The following is a 21,521-nucleotide window of genomic DNA, read 5'->3' as shown; positions in this document are numbered from 1 at the left end:
TTTATAGGACAAGAGCTAGGATGATGCTATTACCCTTTATGCTGTAAGGCACTGATAAAAATGTATAGCATTTTGCTATCTGATATAGCTTGTGGTGTGCGTAGTTTAGTAATGTTGCTCTAATGCTGTAACTATTGTATCTAATGCTCTTAAGATCATAGAGCTGCAGAATATCCTGAGTAGAAATGGACCCACAAGGATCATGGAACCCAACTCCTGGTTCTACGCCACACCACCCAAAAATTAAACCCTATGTCTGAGAGCGTTGTCCAAACGCTCCTTGAGCTCCATCAGGCTCAGGGCTGTGACCACTGCCCTGGGGAGCCTGTCCCAGTGCCCGACCACCCTCTGGGTGCAGACCCTTTCCCTAACACCCAGCCTGACCCTCCCCTGTCCCAGCTCCGTGCCGTTCCCTCGGGTCCTGTGGCTGTCCCCAGAGAGCAGAGCTCAGCGCCTGCCCCTCCGCTCCCCTCGTGAGGGAGCTGCAGGCCACCATGAGGCCTCCCCTCGGCCTGCTCTGCTCTGGGCTGGACAAACCAAGGGGCCTCAGCCACTCATCATACGTCTTGCCCTCCGGACCCTTCACCATCTTTGTGTCCTTCCTTTGGACACTCTGGTAGTTTTATGTCCTTTTTATACTGTGGTGCCCCAAACTGCACACAGTGCTCAGGGTGAGGCCGCACCAGCACAGAGCAGAAATGATCACTTCCCTTGACCAGCTAGCCATGCAGTGCCTGATGCATCTGGGGTACGGCTGGCCCTTTTGGCTGCCAGAACACACTGTGCTGACTCATGTTTATCATTATTTAATGTTTTTTCAGAGCTTAGATATTTAATGCTCTTTCAGGGCTCAGAACTGCAGAAGTTAGTTTTGTATATTTAAGCAGTCTAAAAGGCAAATGCTTCTTTTTTTTTAAATAATAAAAATAGAAGTACTGTAATTTTTCTGTGAAAGGGATTAGAAAGGTTTGTGTTATGTTGCAATTTGCTGTAGCAGTATACATGAAAATTCTGAGGCCCAAGGAGTCCTGTATAGAATAATAAATGAGTATCTGTAAGTCTTTTTTAACTGGGATGCTTTCAGCTGCTCAAGTTTTGTCTTGCTATTATTTTCTGTGTCTCTAAACTTCAGAGTAGACACAAAGAAAAAGCTAGTAAATGGAAAGAAGAGCTATCTCTTGATGCCTCTCATCTTAAAACCATTTCTCGCAAAACCAATGCGTTTCTGAGACCTCTGAAAGAATAAGGAGAAACTCAAATCTGAAGTTTTTCATGTGAGAGTGTTGGGAGGTGGCTGATATTGTAGATGTGAACCGGAGAGGACATAAAAAGCAATCTAAGGGGATCAAACTCAATCGGGGGCAGTAACAGACCTTTCTGTTTTTCTCAGAAAGTTATCTGTACCTTGATATGTGTGCGAGGTGCTGGTGAGGATGAAGTCTAAGCACATGAATGAGCAAAAATCAGATTGAGACAGTCAGAAACTGAGCATTTAAAATGAGAATGTCTTTGGCAGATAAAAGGGGGGTAAGCTCTAGGAAGGTAAAAGTGCCTTCCATTGTACCAAAGAAATAAGCACACACAAATATATGTTGGGAGTGAGAGGGGAAGGGAAGGTGGGTACTGAAAAAAAAGTTGATTTTAAACTTTTTATTACCAAGTGACTTTTTAATCTTCTGGCACTATCAAGTCTAAAATTTGCTGTGACAGCTGTATGTTTGTTTTTTGTTCCCTGTAACAGGTCGTGACAATGCATGTGAGAAGACTTCGTACATGTTTCTGCGGAAAGAACTTCCTGTGCGGCTAGCTAACACCATGAGAGAAGTCAATTTGTTGCCTGATAACTTACTTAACAGGCCTTCAGTTGGGCTAGTGCAGAGTTGGTAAGTTGTTTTTTTTAAAGTAGATTGAGAAATTAGTGTAAAACTGACACTATGTGGTGCTTTACTTGTGATTTTTTTTTCTTCTGTCATATGTTAAGTACTCTTGTATGGGTCTTGGAGATAAGAATTTGTAAGTTAGTATTTTGAATAAAAACAAAGTTGTCTCCCAGGTAATTAGAATCAATTGATAACTCTAAAAAGCTATCTTTTAAAAAACTTCTTACTGTATTACACCCAAGACTTAAAATAGCTTGTTCTTTCCTATTAATTTTCTTTTGTCGAAAATATGGAAAACAAAATTAAACTTCGCATGTTCTTCTCATTAATAAGTTTTTAACAATAAAAACTGGTGTTCAGTGGAAATTATGGAACAGGATAAAATTCTGTTGTTATCCAATAAGTAACATTCTCTTATTAATAATTATGCATTATACTTAAGTAGTTTTTAACCGGACTGATGCTAAATGCTACCATCTTCTCCACAGTAATTCATTTCTAGTCTACTTGCACATTCGGTATGTTTTGGAGACTACTGCCTTGTATGTATTAAGCGCTAAAAAAATGTTGTTCATAGGGTATTGATTGTTTCTTTCCCTACAAATACTTGATTTGAAGAATTTCTGTAAAAATACAGCAAACTTTCCTTTGTGAATAGCAGCTTATCTACTAGGTACACGAGTTGCAATTCATGTTGGATTTTGTGAGTTTCAGTCATAGCCCTTGAGCCAAGAAACTCTGCATTGGCTGTATATTGACTGCTGGGCTTGGTCTCATATTTACCAAACTTCAGACTTAGAAACTGTAAAGTAGGATATGTGTTATTGTATAATTTGATTTAAATGTGTTTGCCTGCGAGAGGTAACATTAGCTGTCTTGATGACTACTTCAAACATAGCGATTAAGTGCTTCAAATAAATGTAAATGCTGTGGAGCCCCACAGTAGCAATTACTTTGTGGCTAAGTGGCAGCTTGCAGGGACTGAAGGTTTGTATCTATTCGATGCTACCAGAAGCTGTTATACTAAGTAGAACAGAATGGATAATATCTGGGCCTTTCAGGCTTTTCTGATCTAGATTACTTGTGAAGCTGTCTTAGTGGAATCCAGACAGATGAACACAGAAAAGGAAATAATTTTTCTTTGACTGTAGAGTATAATTCTTCTAGTCCAAAAATGTGTTCTATGGCATATGCTTCCACCCTGCTCGTGCAGGTCTGGCAAAGGTCCGGCAATAGGTGTTTAGAGTGGGTGAACACTTCAGAATTTTTGGTTAGCTCTTTGAGGACTTCAAGTAAGATTATGGCTACAGTAGGTAGGGCTTAATTAAATCTGGAGCTCTTTGGAATACATGACGGTCTAAATCATACCTTTTGTGTGACAATGATGCACAATAGCTCAGCTGTAGAGTGATAGTTTTCTGTTAAATGGGCCAAAAGACAATCAGAGTTAATGTGATGAACAGCTTCAAATAGATATCTGACTCAGTGTGTTCCTCTGATTTTGATCCTCACTTAAATAACAGCTTTTGTGGAAAGGAATATCTTCGTTAAGATTATGTGAGAGTACATTAGGGATTTTATATCAGAATTACTAAGGTAATTGTAGAATGTTGCTTTTCTGATTATAGATGTGGACTTTGAAGAGTTTATTTCCTATTTTTCTGCTTGGAGTTTAGATTTTTTTTTAATGTTTACCTGTAGATTAAAAGGCCTGTTAACATACCAGTTAGGAATCTTGGGCAAAATATAATCTATAAGTTAGGTCTTAAAAAATAAATAACCTAAGCTTAGGTTTGAGTGACCAAAAATATTAGGCAGTTTTGAAACATACGTTTTAACCTAAGCCTTAGACACACCTAGAGAGAGATCACTGAATCTTATGTAAAATATGAATTCAGCTGTTCAGCTGCTATGTGAACTTCTAAAATTGAGAAATCTCCTCTTGATGCACTTACTTTGTACTTAGACTTCTTAAGATCAGATTTTACAATCCTCTATTTTTAGTATGTCGTAGGTTTAGAAAGCCTGACTGTTTGTTAATATGCAAGCCAAAAAAAAAGGTATGTTTGCCACAAGTGAGCAAATACATTTTGTAATACATTATTCACTGTAATCTGTTTAATTGCTGATTTCTTGTAAGTAGATAGGGCTTAATTAAATAATTCTGGAGCTCTTTGGAATATATGACTGTAATATGCTTGTCTAAATCATACCTTTTGCGTGACAGTGATGTGCAATATCTCGGCTGTAGGCTGATAGTTTTCTCTCCAGTCACCAACATAATGTGGTAGTATAAATAAATCACAATTACAATAGAGCCTTATGGTTTTAATGTGTTTATGACAAGACACCAAATTAGCTGGAGCTTTAAAATGCAAGTTTCTATTGTATCCTTAACGTCAGCCTGCCAAATAATTCAAAAGGCTCCTAATCCTTGTAGTAGGTTTTATTATTCTTTTAAACTAGTGTAAGGTGGCTATAGATGGAATTTAGGTTTGGTGGAGTAAGAAAATAAATTAGCCCCACCTACTGTACAGCATGGATTCTTTCCTGTCAATCTTCTTTCCAGCTAGTCAGTAACATTCGGGATTGCATGAATTTCAGTCTCTTACAGGTCCCTTGGGAAGCAGTCTCAACCTGACACTACTGAGAATACGCTCTCTGCTGCAGGCAAGCCCTGTTCTTTCAGTCTTCTAATCCATTTTCATGGTCCTGCTGTAGGCACTTTGCTTCCTGTACCACACTCCTTGTCTGCACTGTGTAACAGGAGTTTTACAACTGATTGCTTGATTGCTCTCAGGAAAAGTGCAGTCTGTCTTTCTCCGTTCTGGATTTCTTAGCCTGATGTATGTGGCAATGAGGATAAGCAAGACAGCTGTCCTTCCTTTGTTCTATTTGGCTACTCATTTTCAAATCAAGCTGGCATTACCCACGCGGTGAATTATGAACAAACAAACAGAGTTTTGAATTTCAATCTGCACAAAGCTAAAGCATTATCCCAGTCCCAGTTAGAATTTATAACTTTGCGTGCACATGTGTTTTGCATGAATTAGCAAGGGAAGGAAGAAAATGAATGAAAATAATGATAATGCTTTTAATGTGTTTTGGCTGCAAAGTGGAGTGATTCCAAATAACAAATCAACAAGCAGCATGGTAGGGATCAGCAGCTTATTTTAGTTATTCAAAATTAATGGCCAACTTCCCACTACTAAAGAAGAGGGCCTTTTTTTAGGTCAGCTTTGAGAGGACACTCTGTCTAAAATTTAGATAGAACATGCAGAGTATGGAGTGTGTGGCAGAACTGCCTAATAAAGGACATGATCACTAATGTGATGTGGAGAAAATAGTTATGATAAAGCCAAAGGATAAGGTCAGGGCTTATAAAATACCAAAAGTAACTGTGAGGGTGTCACAACGAGCTGCTACTCTGTCATATCTGTAATTCCTATTTTAATTAACCCTGATTTTTCTATACTCTAGTACTTTCCTGGAAAGAAATATAAAATTCTATTTATCTTCTTGAAAAGATACATTATAGAAATCATTAGCTTGAGGATTAATAATTATTTTCCTCTATTTTTTTTATATTCAGACTATGCTAATGAATTTGTGTTACCATGGAAATGTGTTTTATCAGTGCTTGGGTGTTAGAGATTCTAAAGGAAAATCTTACTGAAATACATGTGGGGAAAAAGTAAAGGCATCTTGCATTATTTTTTTTTTTTAAAAGGCTGGGGAGGGTGGGAATGGTAGTTATAATTTGGAGTTGGCATTAATGGGCATTTACAGTGATTTCATGTATGAAATGTACCATTCTGGAATTACTGCATTTGGCAGACTAACAAGAATTCAGTCTACCTTGTGGCAATTAACCAAAGAACAAGGTTAGAGTGCTTGAAAACAAGGAGCTTGCCTAGTGAGTTGTGGTGGATTGTGTTAAAGAATTAAGGACCAGAAAGACAACAGATTTGAAGGGCATAGGCTTGGATTTCTGCTTTTGATGACTCACTGAAAGTAGCAAAATAAAACTGACACTTATTTCGTTTATTGTTTTTGTAGATTTGTGTTCTGTGTTGTTGTATTAATTTACTAATAGTATAGCAAAGTGTCCATTATTCTAATACTTTTCTCTTTTATTCTAGCTGGCTGGTAATTTTATGTGAACTGTTTAAAACATGGACAGTTCTGCTTTCCAGTGCTTGGTAAATCCTGTAGTTACCACCTTCAATTACCCTTATCTCCCCCTACAGTTCTAATCAAAAGAAAATTCAAGGAAATAGATGAATTGTATGAAAAAGGAATGACATACTTTACACATGCTAACTGACATAGGAGTATACTGCATGGCTGGCTCTGCGCTGATAGGTAAACCGTCCTATTGGTGGTGGTTAAGATAGTGTTGTGAGTTACTTATTACAGTTCATCAGGGCTATAAATTTCCTTTTAAACATTTTTACTTCTTAGGTTCTTCAGTTTGGGGCTGTTTGGGGAGGAGTAAGGAATGAAGGGATGTAAGCAGTTTGAAAAATTGTAAATTGCAACTAAAAAAAATGTACGGCACTTGCAGTTCTGAGTTTTTATTTGGAAACTTGGGCTAATACACAGGGTATTACAACATCCCAGATTGGATGATGTATAATCCATAAGCATTGTATAGTGGGTTAGATTTGCTTAACTTCAGGTTGTTTTTTCCAACTTAATTTATTCTGTGGTTTGGAAGAAATAGAGTGGTGACATTTGAGTAACTTCAAATTGAAGTTAATAACCTTTCTTCTGAACTGGTGTCTCTAACTTGCTGGATACAGTGCTTGTGCTAATGAACTTGGCTTTCTAAAGTAATACCAATTTACTTCAGAATCAGACATCTAAATACTGTTGCCAGCCCTATATAAAGGAATAGCATTGCCTATTTCCATAGTTTCTCCATCACCACAGAGATTAAAGTCAAACCACTTCAGTATATTGATAAATTTACTTAGTTCAGAGCATTTTGTTTGTGTAATTTTCCTTTGTTTCAGAAACTCCCAGTTCCGCAGTGGTGCTGTGTTGAGCCTGCAGCATAATGACCTCAGAAGCTGTTCTGTCTGCTGGTTCTGCTGATGGCTGGTGACCATGTTTGGCAGCTTTTTTCTGGTTGAGACCTGCTTTAGTCTTTTTCTGACTGAGACAGTTTTCTGCACAATTACTTGCCCCATTAGAGGAGAGAAACACTTGCCTTGGCCCTGCCTGTTACTCTGCTCGAAGTGTTGATCATTCAACACAGGAGTAGTTTGACTACTCCAGGGGTAGCAGTCTTAAGACCAACATGGCAATAAGCAAATAAAATGTACATATCTCAATATAGCACACTAGTAGTAGTGAGCAGCCAATCAAATCCAAGTAGCATAAAAATCAGGTACCAGCTACATTCAGTACCAGAAACATTCATTGCTGTGTTACACACAGCATCAGCACAGAATTGCTGACGTTCAAGATTTCTGGTCAGAGTTCTCTAGTAAAAAGCACCTGCTGTGTTGCTGCTTAAGTGTGGTTATTATCCTGCATCTTCAGAACCAGGGCGTTCAGGATATTGTATGATGGCAGGGCTCAGTAGCTTCCAAATAACCTTCTCTAACTTACTGTGCCACCAGAGAAGGTGTCACCTCTCTGATGATACAGATTTATTGAAGCATCTTTCATACGGGAAGAGCCTGAGAGCACTGTGTATCTCTTTGGAGATACTCAGAAAGATGTCTGGACTGTTCAGTCTGGAGAAGAAAAGGCTCAGAGGGGTGAATAATATCAGTGTGTATAAATACTTCATGGGAGAGAATGATGACGAGGGATCCAGGCTCTTTTTAGTAGTTCCCAGTGGCAGGACAAGAGGCAATGGACACGAGTTAAAGCCCACGAAATTTCATCTGAACAGAAGAAGAAAACCTGTTACACAGTGAAGGTGATCAAACACCACAAAAAGGTTGCCCAGAGAGGATCTGGAAGGTACATCTGTGGAGTTACTCAAAACTCAACCAGTCATACAGTCTAGAACAGTCTGTTCTAGCTGACTGTGCACAGGGGTTGGACTAGAAGATCTCGAGATCCCTTCCAACTTCAAAGATTCTGTGATTTCCTTGGAAAGCTGAGTTGGAACCCAGCTCCTGGGAGGTAGAAAGACCTATTGTTGAAAAATATGAAAAAGCATATACTGAAGGTGTGGGGAAAATGGAGAGGGCAAGGAGAAGAAATACAGGCCTCCACAAAACAAGGAGGATGGCAACATAATTTAAAGCAGAAAAGGAAAGAATTTCAAGCCAGGAAGAAGACTTGAAAGGATAAGGAGTGGAGGGGTGGTTGTTGGCAAACTTGCTGATGCCTACAGCATTTGGACCTTTGTATAACATGAGAAACATGTATTGTGCTCTGCTTGTGCTAGAAAGCTTCACAGCAGTTTGTCCCGCTCATTTGTTCAGGTCTTGATGGCTGTATTGTCTTTCACACGTTTGGTGCTCATCCACAGCAGCTCCTAGTGTAGTTTCTTCTGAGAAGAACCTGATTTCTAGTGCCAAAACCACTTTGCAAATGTAAGCAGTGTTGATTAAGGGAGGATTATTGGGGAATTCATTTCAAAACCGTACTGCTGGTTTAGATTTGGATGCTGATGGAGACACAGTCATTGAGTACCAAGAGATCAACCTTTGTTTGAGGAACAGAAGAAGACTGCTTCACAGTAATCAGGCAGGTATTTTCTGGGTAGATTGCTTTTCAGTGTAGAATCAAATATTTTGCCTTTTTTCCCCACACAAACAGATTTAAGATAGCAAATGTTTAATTACAAAGGAAAGTCTTAGCTTTCTCGTTTGATATGTTACAACCCAGAGCATGAGGGAACTACTCCAGCCTGACGGTGGTGGTCTTCTTGACTGGGTCAAGATATGTGGCTTTTTTCATTCCTAACTAAAGTGGCAAGAAAAGGCTGCCCCATGAATATCCTTTTCCCTGTATACCCAGAAAAACTCCAGAAATCAGTTTTCTCTTTGAGACAACCATGGGTTGGATGACTTAGGTATACTCTGAGCATCGGTCAAGGAAACTGAAAAAGGTAACAAAGCCTGTTTGCGGAGGGTCATATATTCATTAGAGCTACAGGAAAATTGGACACAGGAATAGGCGTAAACATTCCTTCTGCATGAGATTGCCTGGTTCAGTGAGAAGTCAGAAGCTGATCTGAAATTCTGATACACTGCGTAGAACCTAAGCCCTGAATTGCCTCACTGCCCTGTCTGACACTCCCCTGTCTTTCCTTTTGGAGGTACTTTACTGGTTAATACTGTGTTTTGCTAGTTGTAATCATTATATCTTTTTTCGTCCTTTACACATGATTAACTTGACTGACATTGGTTTGTATGAGGAAGATGATGTTGAAGAAAATGTCTTCAAAACAAAGGAGTGAGGGTGCTTATAGATTTGTTCTGTGTTAGGTTTCACAGATGTAGCAGCAGAGCTCTGAAAGTAACGCTGTTTTTCTCCAGTGAGAATGAAAAGGGAGTGCATTTGAGGACGCATTCTCAAAGGAGATTAATACTCATTCTCTCTCAGAAACCCAGTCCCTCTTCCAGCTGACTGTCCTGATAATTCTTCCCCTGCCTGTCTGTCCTCCACATAGCTCTACCTATGCAGGGACCTTATGTACTGTTCGGTATCTTTCAAGCTGCTAGATCTTGCACTTCTCAGGAATGCATCTTCAGTGGGCTTTGGCTACACTAAGTTACTGTCTGTTCCCCAAAGCCATCCTAGACAGTTTCTTGAATTTGTGGGAGCAGCTGTGGTGGTGGTTCTGAACTGGTACTTTCCTTCTAGTGTTGTAGAAGAACAGGCTTTAAAAAAATGCAGTGCTAGACACATCAGCTACCTGCCGAACTTGTAACTCACTGTTTGGGGGATTTCTGTAGTTATTTGTGGTGGTCGTAGTAGGCTGAAAATATCCAATGTGACAGGAGCTAATGTTACTGTACCGACCGTGTTGAAAAGATTACTCTGTGGAAAAATCCTTACTGTAGCCTAGGCTAAGATCAATTCAATCGAAGCAGTCCTGGACTGTTCCAGAAGTTTTATATGATTTCCATGGACAAACTCATTTCCTAACACTGTTCTGCATGATAACCTTATCCCAGACTCACAGACTGGCTGAGGCTGGCAGGGACCTCTGGAGGTCACCTGCTCCAACCCCTGCCCGAGCAGGCTGCCCAGGGCGATGCCCAGGCAGTTGTTAAAGATCCCAGCATGTCACCTGCACAGTACAGAAGTTCTTCCTGATGTGCTCCAGTTTGTGCCCATTGCCTCCTGTCCTTGCACTGGGCGCCACTGAAAAAAGCCTGGCTCTGTCCTCTTCGCACCCTCCCTGCAGGCACTTACAGACAGGGATGAGATCCCCCTGAGCCGCCTCTTCTCCAGGCTGAGCAGTCTCAGCCCTCTCAGCCTCTCCTCACAGGAAAGGTGCTCCTGTCCCTTGTCACTCTAGTTGCACTTCTTGTCCTCTGTGTGTAGACTTCTGCGAGACTACAGTCATCGTCCACAGGTGGATTTTCAAAGACTACTTGTGCTCTGGCGGGGCAGTGGGGTAATGTTCAGTTTTCAGCACTTGACAGAACTGATCTCAGCCCTGTTGCTGTACAGGGTCTGGCTGGGATGGAGTTACCTTTCTCACAGCGGCCTGTATAGTGCTGTGCTTTGGATTTGTGACTGAAGCGGTGTTGATGACACCAGTGTTTTGGTTATTGCTGAGCAGGGCTTGTACAATGACAAGGCTGTCTTTTACTTCCCACACTGCCGTGTCTCCCACCCCAGCGAGTAGGTTGGGGGTGGGCGGGACGTGCGGAGGGGACACAGCTGATCTGAGACGTCCAAAGGGACATTGAGTATTACAATATGCCATTGGCCTTAGTAGTAGAAGCTTAAAGAAAGGAGGAGGCAATCATTGTGCATGCTGAGGCCCTGCATCCCGGGATGTGGCTGGACATCTGCCTGCTGCTGGGAAATAGTGAATTAATTCTTCTTGCTTTGCACTTGCAGCTTTTGTTTTCCTATGAAAATGTCATTACCTTGACCTGTAAGTCTTCTCACCTTCCTTCTGGTTTTGCACCAGCATCAGGCAAGAAGAGTGAGCAAGCAGCTGTGTGGGTGTTTGGCTGTTGGCTGGGGTCAGCCCAATGCCAGATGCCTGTTCCCTGTCTTAAATCACTGCTCTTCATCACTTCTGTTGCAACTGTTGTTCCCTTCCCTTGGCCCCAGCACGTCTGATACAGAATGACAACCCTGGCATTACTTAAAACATTTTGGCTACACTTCATATCTAACTTTGAATGTTAAGGTCACTAGTAAAAGCTTTCATAACAAATTGTTACCACTTTTCTTAAGCTTTTCGCTTGCTTAGAAATACTGTTGCTTCTAATATGTTGTTCCCATAAAAATATGGTTAAGACCTTTAAAAACTTTTTTTTTCCCCTGGAATACCCAATATTCTGTAGGTTGGTGAAGCTAGCTTTCTAATGGATTGGAGTTGCATTATGCTCTTACTAGGTTTTCTTTCTAATGCTTGGCATCACAATCTGATGCTCACTTTGAAATAACTCTGGAATAACTTCTCTCCCCATCAGTGTTGCCCTAAAACTGTGACTAAACCGGGGCACTCGCAGGTAGGATGCTGGTTTCATGGTAGGGGGGTGCACTGCTGCTGAAGCCAATAGGCCTACCTGCCTGCTGTCTGCTTTCAGCGATGCGCACCCCCTGCACCCGTTGTTTTCGGTCTGCCAACTGAGGTAAGATCAGCTACTGATCCAGATTTAAATCCAAGCAGTTCCCAGAAGGAAGGGGGAATACTAATTGCACTGTCATGCAATGGCTGGGAGTGAAATGGTGGTGGGGTAGCAGCACAGGGCTCTGGAGGGAGTCACCTGGACAGCAGTGCTGTCTTAAGCTCGGCTGCAACTTGAAAGCATAGGGTGAGGTTTTGTAGCCTACTTATTGAGCTTTATGGTCATCTTTTCTCTCTTACGCTAGCTTTAGACAGGCCTTTCTGTGAGTTGTTTTCATGTACTGGAGCAATAAAAGAGAACTGTCTGACTGACTGTTTTGTCATTGCAGCAAGCTACAGTTGTTTACACAAACATCTGATTAGCAGTAGCATTACCCTAATATAAGTGGCAGTGCTTAGCCAGGAACAAAGGGAGAACAAAAGGGAAGAGGAGTGACAGCTCCTTCTTCTGGTAATGTTGAAGCCCTACCTTTTATGTGGGTAATTCAGACCAGGAAACAGGTCTGCATTTTTTTAAGCTGTAAAGCTACATCTGTATTACTTAGAGTACCTGCTTCAGGGAGTGGAACCTTGCCCTCAGGCCAAGTGTTGTGGAGTAGTGAGTGGTGTTTATACACTGGTGTTGGGTGAGTTTCCTACAGAGCGGGCTGGCCATGTTCATGTTAAGTGGTTGGTGCTTTCCCTTAAATCTTCTTTGGGGCCTGTGTGGTGCCTCAGTAGTTATTTTGTTTGTGTTGGATGTTGGAACTAAATGCTATGATTCATTTTCCTGAATTGTGGACTGTAGGGACATAAATGATAGTTTTTAAGTGAACATGATACATTATTTTGAGTTTTAAAAGTATTGTATTGCAGTTGCTTTGTTACAGTGTTGCTCCTCATTATAGCTTTTGTAGATGTCTGTGCTACGCTACTGTTATTTCAGATGAGGTTGTATCCTTAAGACTTAAACCTAAATTACTTCTGATTTTTTTTAAGTATTTTAACTCTTTCTTTATCTTCTTTGGTTGTTTCAGGTATATGCAGAGCTTCCTCGAGCTTTTAGAATACGAAAATAAAAGTCCTGAGGATCCTCATGTTCTGGATGAGTGAGTAATCTATTTCTTTGTGACAGTTTTTAATTTTTTTTAACCATAGGATAATAGCGATCTTATTTGTAATGTAGAATTCATGTAGTGAAAGCCAAAATTGTAACCAGGAGCTGAATACAGGAATCTAAGTGCTTTTAACCAGTGTATTCTAGATTTATGCAGCTTGATAGGCTAAGAAATAGCATGAAATGCTTCCTCCATGATGTTTTAGACATAAGCGTTATTCACTGAGCTCAGTACTCTGTTGTATGTAATGTATATTAACAGGTTGAATACGGAGAGAAATTTGATGTATCATTGTTAATTATCTGAAAGGTTTTTAATGGATTTCAGGTATTGATATTCAGCCACCTCATTGAATAATATTAGTTATGTTTTGAAAAGAAAGGAATATTTAATTTTCTTTATCAACAAAATAATATGAATGTCATCAGAATGTTTTCTAGAAATTTGTTCATAGAACACACAAAAACATATGCAAGTGAAAAGGTGGTGCAGCAGTATGCATATGCGTCGGAGATTAAAGAAAAAATACAATTCATTCTGTAGTTAGCTTCTACTGTAAAGCAGTCAGCTTTGTTTGAAAAGATTATTTCTTGTAGATTTATTTTTTGTTGATTAATTATCTTCAGGTAGCTTGTCTTTCAAACTTGGGCTTCTTCTGAATATTCCACCTGATCAGATAGTGTTGGAAGGAAGTGTTTTGTAAAACATCTTGCTGTCCAACAAACTGCCTGTGCTGTGCAAAAATTGTGTTTTGTCTTCACCCGGTTGGTTTAATGTAACTGAATAAACTGTTAGTTTCAGATATGTTAACTGATTTGTTAGCTTGAATAAGGGTTTTGTTAGGTAATGCTAGACAGTATGCTCTTTTGGTTGTGGGAATATTATCTGAGATCATTTTACTTTTATTTTTTTAAGCATAAACCAATGCATGCAAGAGAAACTCAAGAGCATGAGTACCAAATTGCCTGCATGGCAGAACTGTAGAAAGAGCCATAAGGATTGCAGACTGAATGAATGAACTGTAGTGCTATTGAACAAGGAGAAAGTAACAATTTTCTCAGTGCGAGTCCTAAGCTGGAATACTGTCTTCAGTTCTTGGTACTACCTCTAAAGAAATTAAAACACAGGTGGACAGTATTGATGGGAAAGGAACAAGAGTTAGAAGCATGGAGTTTGACCTCTGAAAAATGTTGAAGGGAGTCATTTGGACTGGCAAAAAAGATTTGAAGTGCAAAGTGCTAGAAGTCTGAGCATACAAAAAAGAAGTCACTATAATAAGGGCTGATTGGTTACTGTAAATGAGGAAGTGGAGTATTTGAAAGAGGCTGATACTTGCTAAAGCTGAGACCTGTTCACACGGTAAAAAGTACAGATTAATAATATTAGTGAGAACAAACTGAAGAAGACCGTTTGAGGAGGCCTTATGAAAATATTAAAAGGCTTCTAATATTAAAAGCTTTTAAGAACACATTGGATATCTTTTCAGTGATGTTTTAGGCATGGTTATTCTGGATTGGATAAATTAGTTGAACATGTTGACCATTTCTAACTGTTACTTCAGAGGATTCTATATTTATGGTGTATTTGCTGATGGGACAAGTTTTTGACTATCTTAGCAATAAGAGTTCCTACTGTTTGACTTAGAACATTTTGAGTAGAACTCAGTTACCAGAACTTCGGTTTCCCTTTGAGATGACAGAAGCTGTCCTGGACACGTGAGTGAGCCTGGCAAGCATAACAGGTCCCGTTTAGCCTATAAGATGCTGGATGCGCAGATGGAGGCAGTGTAGTTATGAAGCTTCTTGTACCATTTTAGATGTTCTGTAGTTAGGTAACTGAATGTCAGTGTTTTACAGACTTCAGAGGTTCAAGGTAGCTTACTAAATATATATTTATTTATGGGGTGTGTGAAAGATTGATCAACAGTTTTCTTGGAGATCTGTTTTTGGAGTTTGTTCACAATTACTAGATGTATTATGTGATTGTCATAGTGGTAATGGGCATTTCTGACATTGACATGAAATAATGTGAAATATTCTGTGAGATATTCTATATCAGCATGATATATCAAATATGATGAACCAAATATTTACTCCATCAGTGTAATTTTCGTTACAGTAATTGCAAGATGTCAGAAACCTTATTATGTGTGTTTAAGTACACATAGTAAGGACACTGGGAATTTTTTGCTGCCTACTGAAGTCTAACTACTACTGAAGTCCAACTATACTTATTGTCCAAAAGACAGTAAGAGTTGTCTTTTATACTGGGTTTGGCCTATGAAGAGATGCAAAACCTACATTATCCATTTAAAGACCAATTTATTCTTGTTGATGATATTGGATTGGCTGCCTAAGATTAGGCAGATTTACTTTCCTGCTCTTTTGCATGTCATCTCTTCCTAACTTTCTGAAAGCCACGCCATCTGGCTGGATATGGAGCTGTAATTAGCAATTATTTTAAAAATTTTCTCAACACCTGTGTCCGTATTTCATTTGTAATAATCCAACAGATAAATCTAACAATTTCTCCACTTCTCTACCAGCGTCCCATGTTGCTGCTCTATAGCCCTGTCCCCTTTTTATGACTGTATGGTAGGAGGAGAAATATTGGGAACTCTTTTCAGTGACGTTTTTATAACACTTTGCTTTTGTAACTTCGTATAATAATGAATTCAGAATTTGACCAATTATCTGGGACCTTCTGGGGTCTTTGTTAGCTGGGGTGAACTTAACGTTCTGTTACTGCTTATCAAGGTAACAGCAGCTTGAGAGAGAAGAGAGAGCTAAAATGCTCTTTTAAACACATTTGATAACCATAGATGTGCCCTTAAGGATCTAATCACAGTTCCATACTTGTCCTCGAATACCATGCAGCAAATGAAATACTCTAGTGTCACCACCAACCAGATTGTGCTGAGGGGCAGATGTCCCATAGTCCAGGTAGGTCTCAGATTTCCAGCGTCAGTCGCTTGATGGCTTGACTGTTGGTGTGGGTCTGAATCTTTAGAATGCAGAGCTTTAGCTTGCACATGATGAGTACTTCCTGAAGTTTGGGTAAGAAGTTTTTTTTATGGTAGCACTATTTCTACAGCAGGCAAATTGTTTTGGTTTTTCTTTTCTAGTTGAAAATTAAATACATGCGTCTCAGTCTTCAGAAATGAACTTGCTGCAGTTTGCAAATGTACTAGATATCTTAAAATAACCCAGGCCTACTCATTATACAAGTTTTTGTCATTCCAAGAGTGATCACTAAATCTTACAGGCTCCCCTTAGATGGAACAGAGCAATGCTGTCTGCTTCAGTCAATAGTTGGCGAGAGGCAGCCTCGCAGACCAGGATTTACTTTTTTTCTAAATATTTCATGGCTTTTTGGTTTTCTGATACTCATTAGCAAATGTGTGGATGTCTCGCTTAACCCTTCTTTGCACAGCATTTATCAGAGTCAAGCTGGGCTCAGTGTCTCCAGGATCATATGTCCTCAGGAGCAATTTCTAGCACAAGTAATTGCAGACTGATTCAGAGTTTGGACCTCTTGCAATAGTGAGTTTTTTTTGGTGGCAACCACCAGGCAGCGTGGCTTTTGAAGGGTAAGATGCATGATGTATCGATGTTGGAGGTGGTTCTTCAATTAATGCTTTCTAAAATGGTGGAATGACAGCATTAGTTGAATGTAAAACTTCCCTCTGACTTTGTGTCACCTCTCTGCTCATCTGGGGAGCCTGCTTGGGTGTTCTCAGAGCTCAGGGTCTCCTTCTGAGGAATCCCTTCTTCATATCAACATACAGGATTGTAGATGTTATCCATGTGTTGGCATAGCTGTCTGCTAAGCCGTACAGTGAAATGAGTTGGGAAACTGATCTAGTGGAAAAAGTCCTCTTTTAACCCCATCAGTCCCTAAACTGTTGTGCCCCGAGGCCCACAAGGAGAGCAGTGCCAACGCAATACAGGGGGTGAACAGGTATGAGTAAGTGCAGGCTAAACCGATGCTAATGCTGAGTAATGGCTTCCCAGAGTAGCCCAACTTACCTGTGCTCTTAGTGTATAAATTTGAGGACAGATGCTTAGTCATGAATTTTTCTGAACATGGGGAAAAATACTTCAAAGGGATTTTTCTGTCACAGTATTTCTGTGCTACGGAGGATCAGAGGTGCTTCGGTTTCTTCGTGTTCTATTGGTTAGTGGACTGGATGAAGACTTGCTACAATGTTGTCAGACCTTTCTGGAATTTTTGATAGTAATAGTCAATATCTTTAGCCAAGGTACAGAGGGGTCTGATAGGAAGTCTTGCCACATTTCTTTCAAATAATGAGATTGCAGAAGCTTTAAGATAAGGTGCTCACATTTGGTAGTGTGTAAGCTGGCAGAAGTGTTTGGAACTTCCTGTGGTGTCAGTATGCATCCAGATGAACATGCGAAGGCAGAAGTCGCTTTTCAAAAACAGAGGGTTTTGTAATAAGTGGTGTTTATATGTACATTGGGGAAAAAAAAAAACAAACAAACACACCACATCCTGTACCCATGAGTTTCTTTTGATTTTTTTTTTTTTCTTGCTCACCCTGTAGTGGTAGTGTCTCAGAGAAAGTATTCTGGAATCGATAATAACTGAAGTAATACACTGTGAATATGTCTATAGATAATGCACAAACACGAAACTTAGTAAGTGAAAAAATAACTTTCCCTTGTGCAGCACAAAGATTAAAACAGCAATTCTGTTAGCAATTTGAAATAACTATCGCAGTAGATTGGAATAAGCACATGGTGTTTTGTTACTTAAAAATATGAAATGCTACTTCACATAGCGTTTTGCACTTTGAAAATAGTTGCACTTTCTAGTAGGGAAATCTTTCAGTGTGTGAATTTAGTTCGTCTTTCTGGTGATTTTCAACTACCAGGTAGCTAGCACTTTTTAAAAAAAAGAGCAGTCTATCAATCAAAGTGTGTGTGTGTGTGTGTATATATATACATAATATAAAATGTCTGTTCTGTTGAAAGGGATTTTTGGCTGTCTACACTAATCAGTTTTTCTTCAACCTTTCAGATAATGCTATCCATAAAATGGACATAGCAAAAATTCCCTTTTGTCTTTATACTGTGTTTTTTAAAATTACTTTTCCTGCATTGTCCTAATAGATCAAAACAGAATAATACATATTACTGCCATTAGGGACTTAAAAAAATAACTGTTGTGTTGACATTCATTAATTATCTTCACAGGAATGCATAGGCTTAATTTATTTAATAGCTATGGTAACAAACATTGTTTTGTTGATACAGAAGCCACCGAAGTTCATTTGACTGAAATAGCTTCATATTAGTAATTTCTCTTCTGTCAAACCAACAGCATTATTCGTTGTAGTTTTGTAAATGCAAAACAGAATTTTTCTAGAGATTTATTGCTAAATAAAACTTTCAGAGCTATTTTGCAGTTCACTTTTCTCAGCCAATCCCATGACCACTTAAGATTTTTTTGTGGCTGCCTATGGTTTGAGTATAGTAAGCTTCGAATGCCTTTCAGGTGTGTGCAGGGTGGGGAGTGGGTAAGGAATGAGTGGAAGGAAATGTGTTATGGTTTCTGCCCCACTGCCTTGAAATTAGCATATATACTTTGATATGTTTGGTCATTTAAAAGCATCTACTTTATGGGAACACTTGAGTGAACTCAGTTATCTTTGAAGATCGGACAAGAGGCTGTCATATCACTGTAAGAGTGAAGAATTCCTTTACTGTGTGCATTTACACACTGAGCTTCAGCTATGATTTGCTGGTCTGTAATGGGTAAACAACCTAGACCTTTGTTTGCCCTTCCAGCACGCTCAGTGCATTTGAGCACTTTAGTGGCAGGATATCTGCGAACAGTGTGCCCTCGTGGAGCACATAAGCGTCATGTTGTATATATTGTGGGTAGTGGAGCTACTTAAAAGTGAAAAGCACAGCTGTCTGCAAATAGCAGCTAGTAGAGAGTGCTGTCAGTTGTTATCTTTCAGATATGATTGTAAGTGTTACTTCTCAGCTCTGTTTTAAGCCAGTCTTGTTGCTCTGAAACGGAGAGAAAGCATGAATAAAGTAGCTAGGCAGTAGTTTTGTCTGGAAAGCTAATACCCGATCTCAGTGGTTATGGATCATACAGGATCAAAACTTAAATGGTTTGTAAATTCTTTATTAAAATATTTGAAGCAGCCAGCAAGATTGGAAAGTAATAGGGAACAGTTGGTCTGTACTGTGAAAAATTTCAGGGAGATTTAGGCAGTTAAAACTTCCCCTTTTATATGCAACAAAATAGTGTTGAAAGACTACTGAATTGTTTGTTAATATATGGGCAAAAACTGGTGATCAGAACAAGCATGATGAAAAAGTATTAAATATTAATCCTACTTTCCTTTGGAGCTGGTACAGTAGAAATGATTTTAAAAGCTTATCACTAGCTAAGCATATGTTTTACCATCAAACGACTGTCTTGGCTAACTGGTCGTGAACAGGAACGAAGCATGTGCTTTAAATGTGGTGACTAACTGGTAGTCTTTTACTTTTTGTGATCTTAGTGTTCTTTCCTTCCTTAGCTGGTGTATATTTTCCTTTTGATGCAAATAATACATCTCTTTTCAGTATAAATCTGACATTTTTTTTTAAAGTCAACTACGAAGCCAAGTCTGTAGATTTGCAGATGCAGACATAGCCCAACAAGACTCCCAGCTTTTTTTTCTTCTGAAAGCTGCATCTCACTGTGTGTTTTCTAACAAGATCGTGTAAACATTGTAGTGCTAATATTCATTTAATATTATAGAATATAGCCGAACTGAGTAGCACTGATTTTTTTTCCATGTCTAAGCTTTTAAAAGCTATTAATATTTAAAGTATGTATGAGTTTGCACGTGGAATAAAAACGACGAGCACTTTAAAGATAAGTGTAGAGCTGCCTTGGCAGGAGAAACAAAAATCCCCCAAGCTGATTCAAGAGAAGTACTTTTTAAAAACAAAGGAAGTGGTATCCTAAAACTGCCCAACCTACCAGACATCTGTCAGAGCACCGTTGTATGTGTTCTGCCATCCAGTGGTGTAAAAAGGAAACTGAACAGAAGTCACACAGATAATAATTACCTATCCCAGCATTCAAACTTCAGAATAGATGTCAGGTAAAGAAATGCATTCAAAAATTACACTGCACAGGGTGAATTTTGGGAAGAAATGATGAAGTGTAAAATTTGTCAGGAAATTATATGGGGCAGTAAGGTACTATTTTCTGAGTTACCTCTCCAATCTGCCAGCTACTGTTAGTTACAGAGAATGAGAGTTACTGTGGTGCATATAAAAAGGAAATCTCTTGTTCTCAGTTAATAGTGAACAGATTTAGTTTAAAGGGATGTTTCAGGAAGGAATGATTCAAATTGAGACCCTAAATATTTCACGGACCTTTTGAGTTAAGAGCTTGACCTAATATTCCTCTTTAAATAGGCTTGTTTAGGTATGACTGTGTTTTATTTACTGGGTGGGATAGCAAATAGATAAAATGGTTATGCTGTGGAGAGCTGAAAACAGAAGTGAGAGATTGAGTTTAATTATACCTTTAACAATCTGTTTTTAATTTTGTTTCCTCTAGCTTTTTAGATGTTTTAATTAAAGTCAGGAACAGACACAATGATGTGGTTCCAACCATGGCGCAAGGGGTGATTGAATACAAGGAAAAATATGGCTTTGATCCATTTGTTAGCAGTAACATCCAGTATTTTCTAGATAGATTCTACACCAACCGCATCTCTTTCCGTATGCTTATTAACCAACACAGTAAGTAATTGCTTATTTCATCTTCAAGAGCTTGTTGCTTGTAAACCTGAAGAAGCCGTAGCTTTGTTTTAGTATTTTTCATACTCATGACTAATTCTTAATATTCTGTGCTAATTATGGTAAAAATTTACTGGCAACAGGTTATAATATGGTACTTCACAGCTATCAGAAATGAATCCAAACCACCAGTATGCTTTCTTCCAGAACTGTCAGGCTTTGTCAGCGTGGCTGTCACTTTTTAATCTTGTTGGCAGAGACAGCTTGCATAGTGTTACATGAAGTATTTTTAAACAACAGAGTAGCTATATTTTTCTGCTCAAATTCTCTCAGCATAGCTTGTAGAGTTGGCATTTATTTCATAATCAAATGTGAGGATGCAGAGATAATTTGTGTATCTTTTTGCTTAAATTTTCAGCAAGTTATATAGACTTCCTTGCCTTTTAACTAATACTAGTTGAGTATTTCTAACTAAAGGTTTAAATTATATTCCTTGTCTCCCTCTACTTCCTATTTTCTATTTAAGAATAAATACTTGAATTAGTCATCTTCTGTCATTGAGTTCTATTTCATTGCTTTATGTTGTTACTAATAAACTTTTTCATATTCATGTTACAGAGTGAAAGGAGTTACTTGCACAGCTCCTATTAACCATTATGTGCAGCCATGCAGAAAGTGATCTATGTAAAGTTAAGATCAATCTCGATCTCTTAGTGTGTCTTGTACCTTTTAGCACTAAAGCTTCATTGTCCGCCCAGTATTCTGCTTTTATGGCCTATTAGAATATGGGTGCATTACAGGTAATAGGGAGCAAAAGTGGAGTAATGCACTGTAAGGTATTTTACAAATTGTGTGTCTTTCCAATGACCTTTTATGAGACTAGCAAATGCCATGCTGTCTCTGTACAAGTAGCTTTCATGTGCCAAAGCATGCAGTGACATAAATATGCCATTTATTCTAGTAACTGGGCAGACAA

General features: G+C 39.1%; 1 protein-coding gene across 2 annotated transcripts in view; it reads left to right on the top strand.

Annotated features, from left to right (window-relative positions):
* The window catches only part of PDK3 (pyruvate dehydrogenase kinase 3), a 54,822-nt gene that overhangs the window by 18,745 nt on the left and 14,556 nt on the right, over positions 1-21,521 (top strand). For both annotated transcript variants that reach the window (XM_035542196.2, XM_035542197.2), the window contains exons 2-4: positions 1,742-1,883; positions 12,687-12,758; positions 20,364-20,548. In XM_035542196.2, the coding sequence (XP_035398089.1) occupies positions 1,742-1,883; positions 12,687-12,758; positions 20,364-20,548 (399 nt within the window). The remainder of the gene's footprint in view (positions 1-1,741; positions 1,884-12,686; positions 12,759-20,363; positions 20,549-21,521) is intronic.

This window comes from Cygnus atratus, chromosome 1 (genome assembly GCF_013377495.2).
Source record: "Cygnus atratus isolate AKBS03 ecotype Queensland, Australia chromosome 1, CAtr_DNAZoo_HiC_assembly, whole genome shotgun sequence".
NCBI classification, from domain to species: domain Eukaryota; kingdom Metazoa; phylum Chordata; class Aves; order Anseriformes; family Anatidae; genus Cygnus; species Cygnus atratus.
The sequence above is the reverse complement of the archived record's forward strand: the minus strand, read 5'-3'. Positions and strand labels throughout refer to the sequence as shown.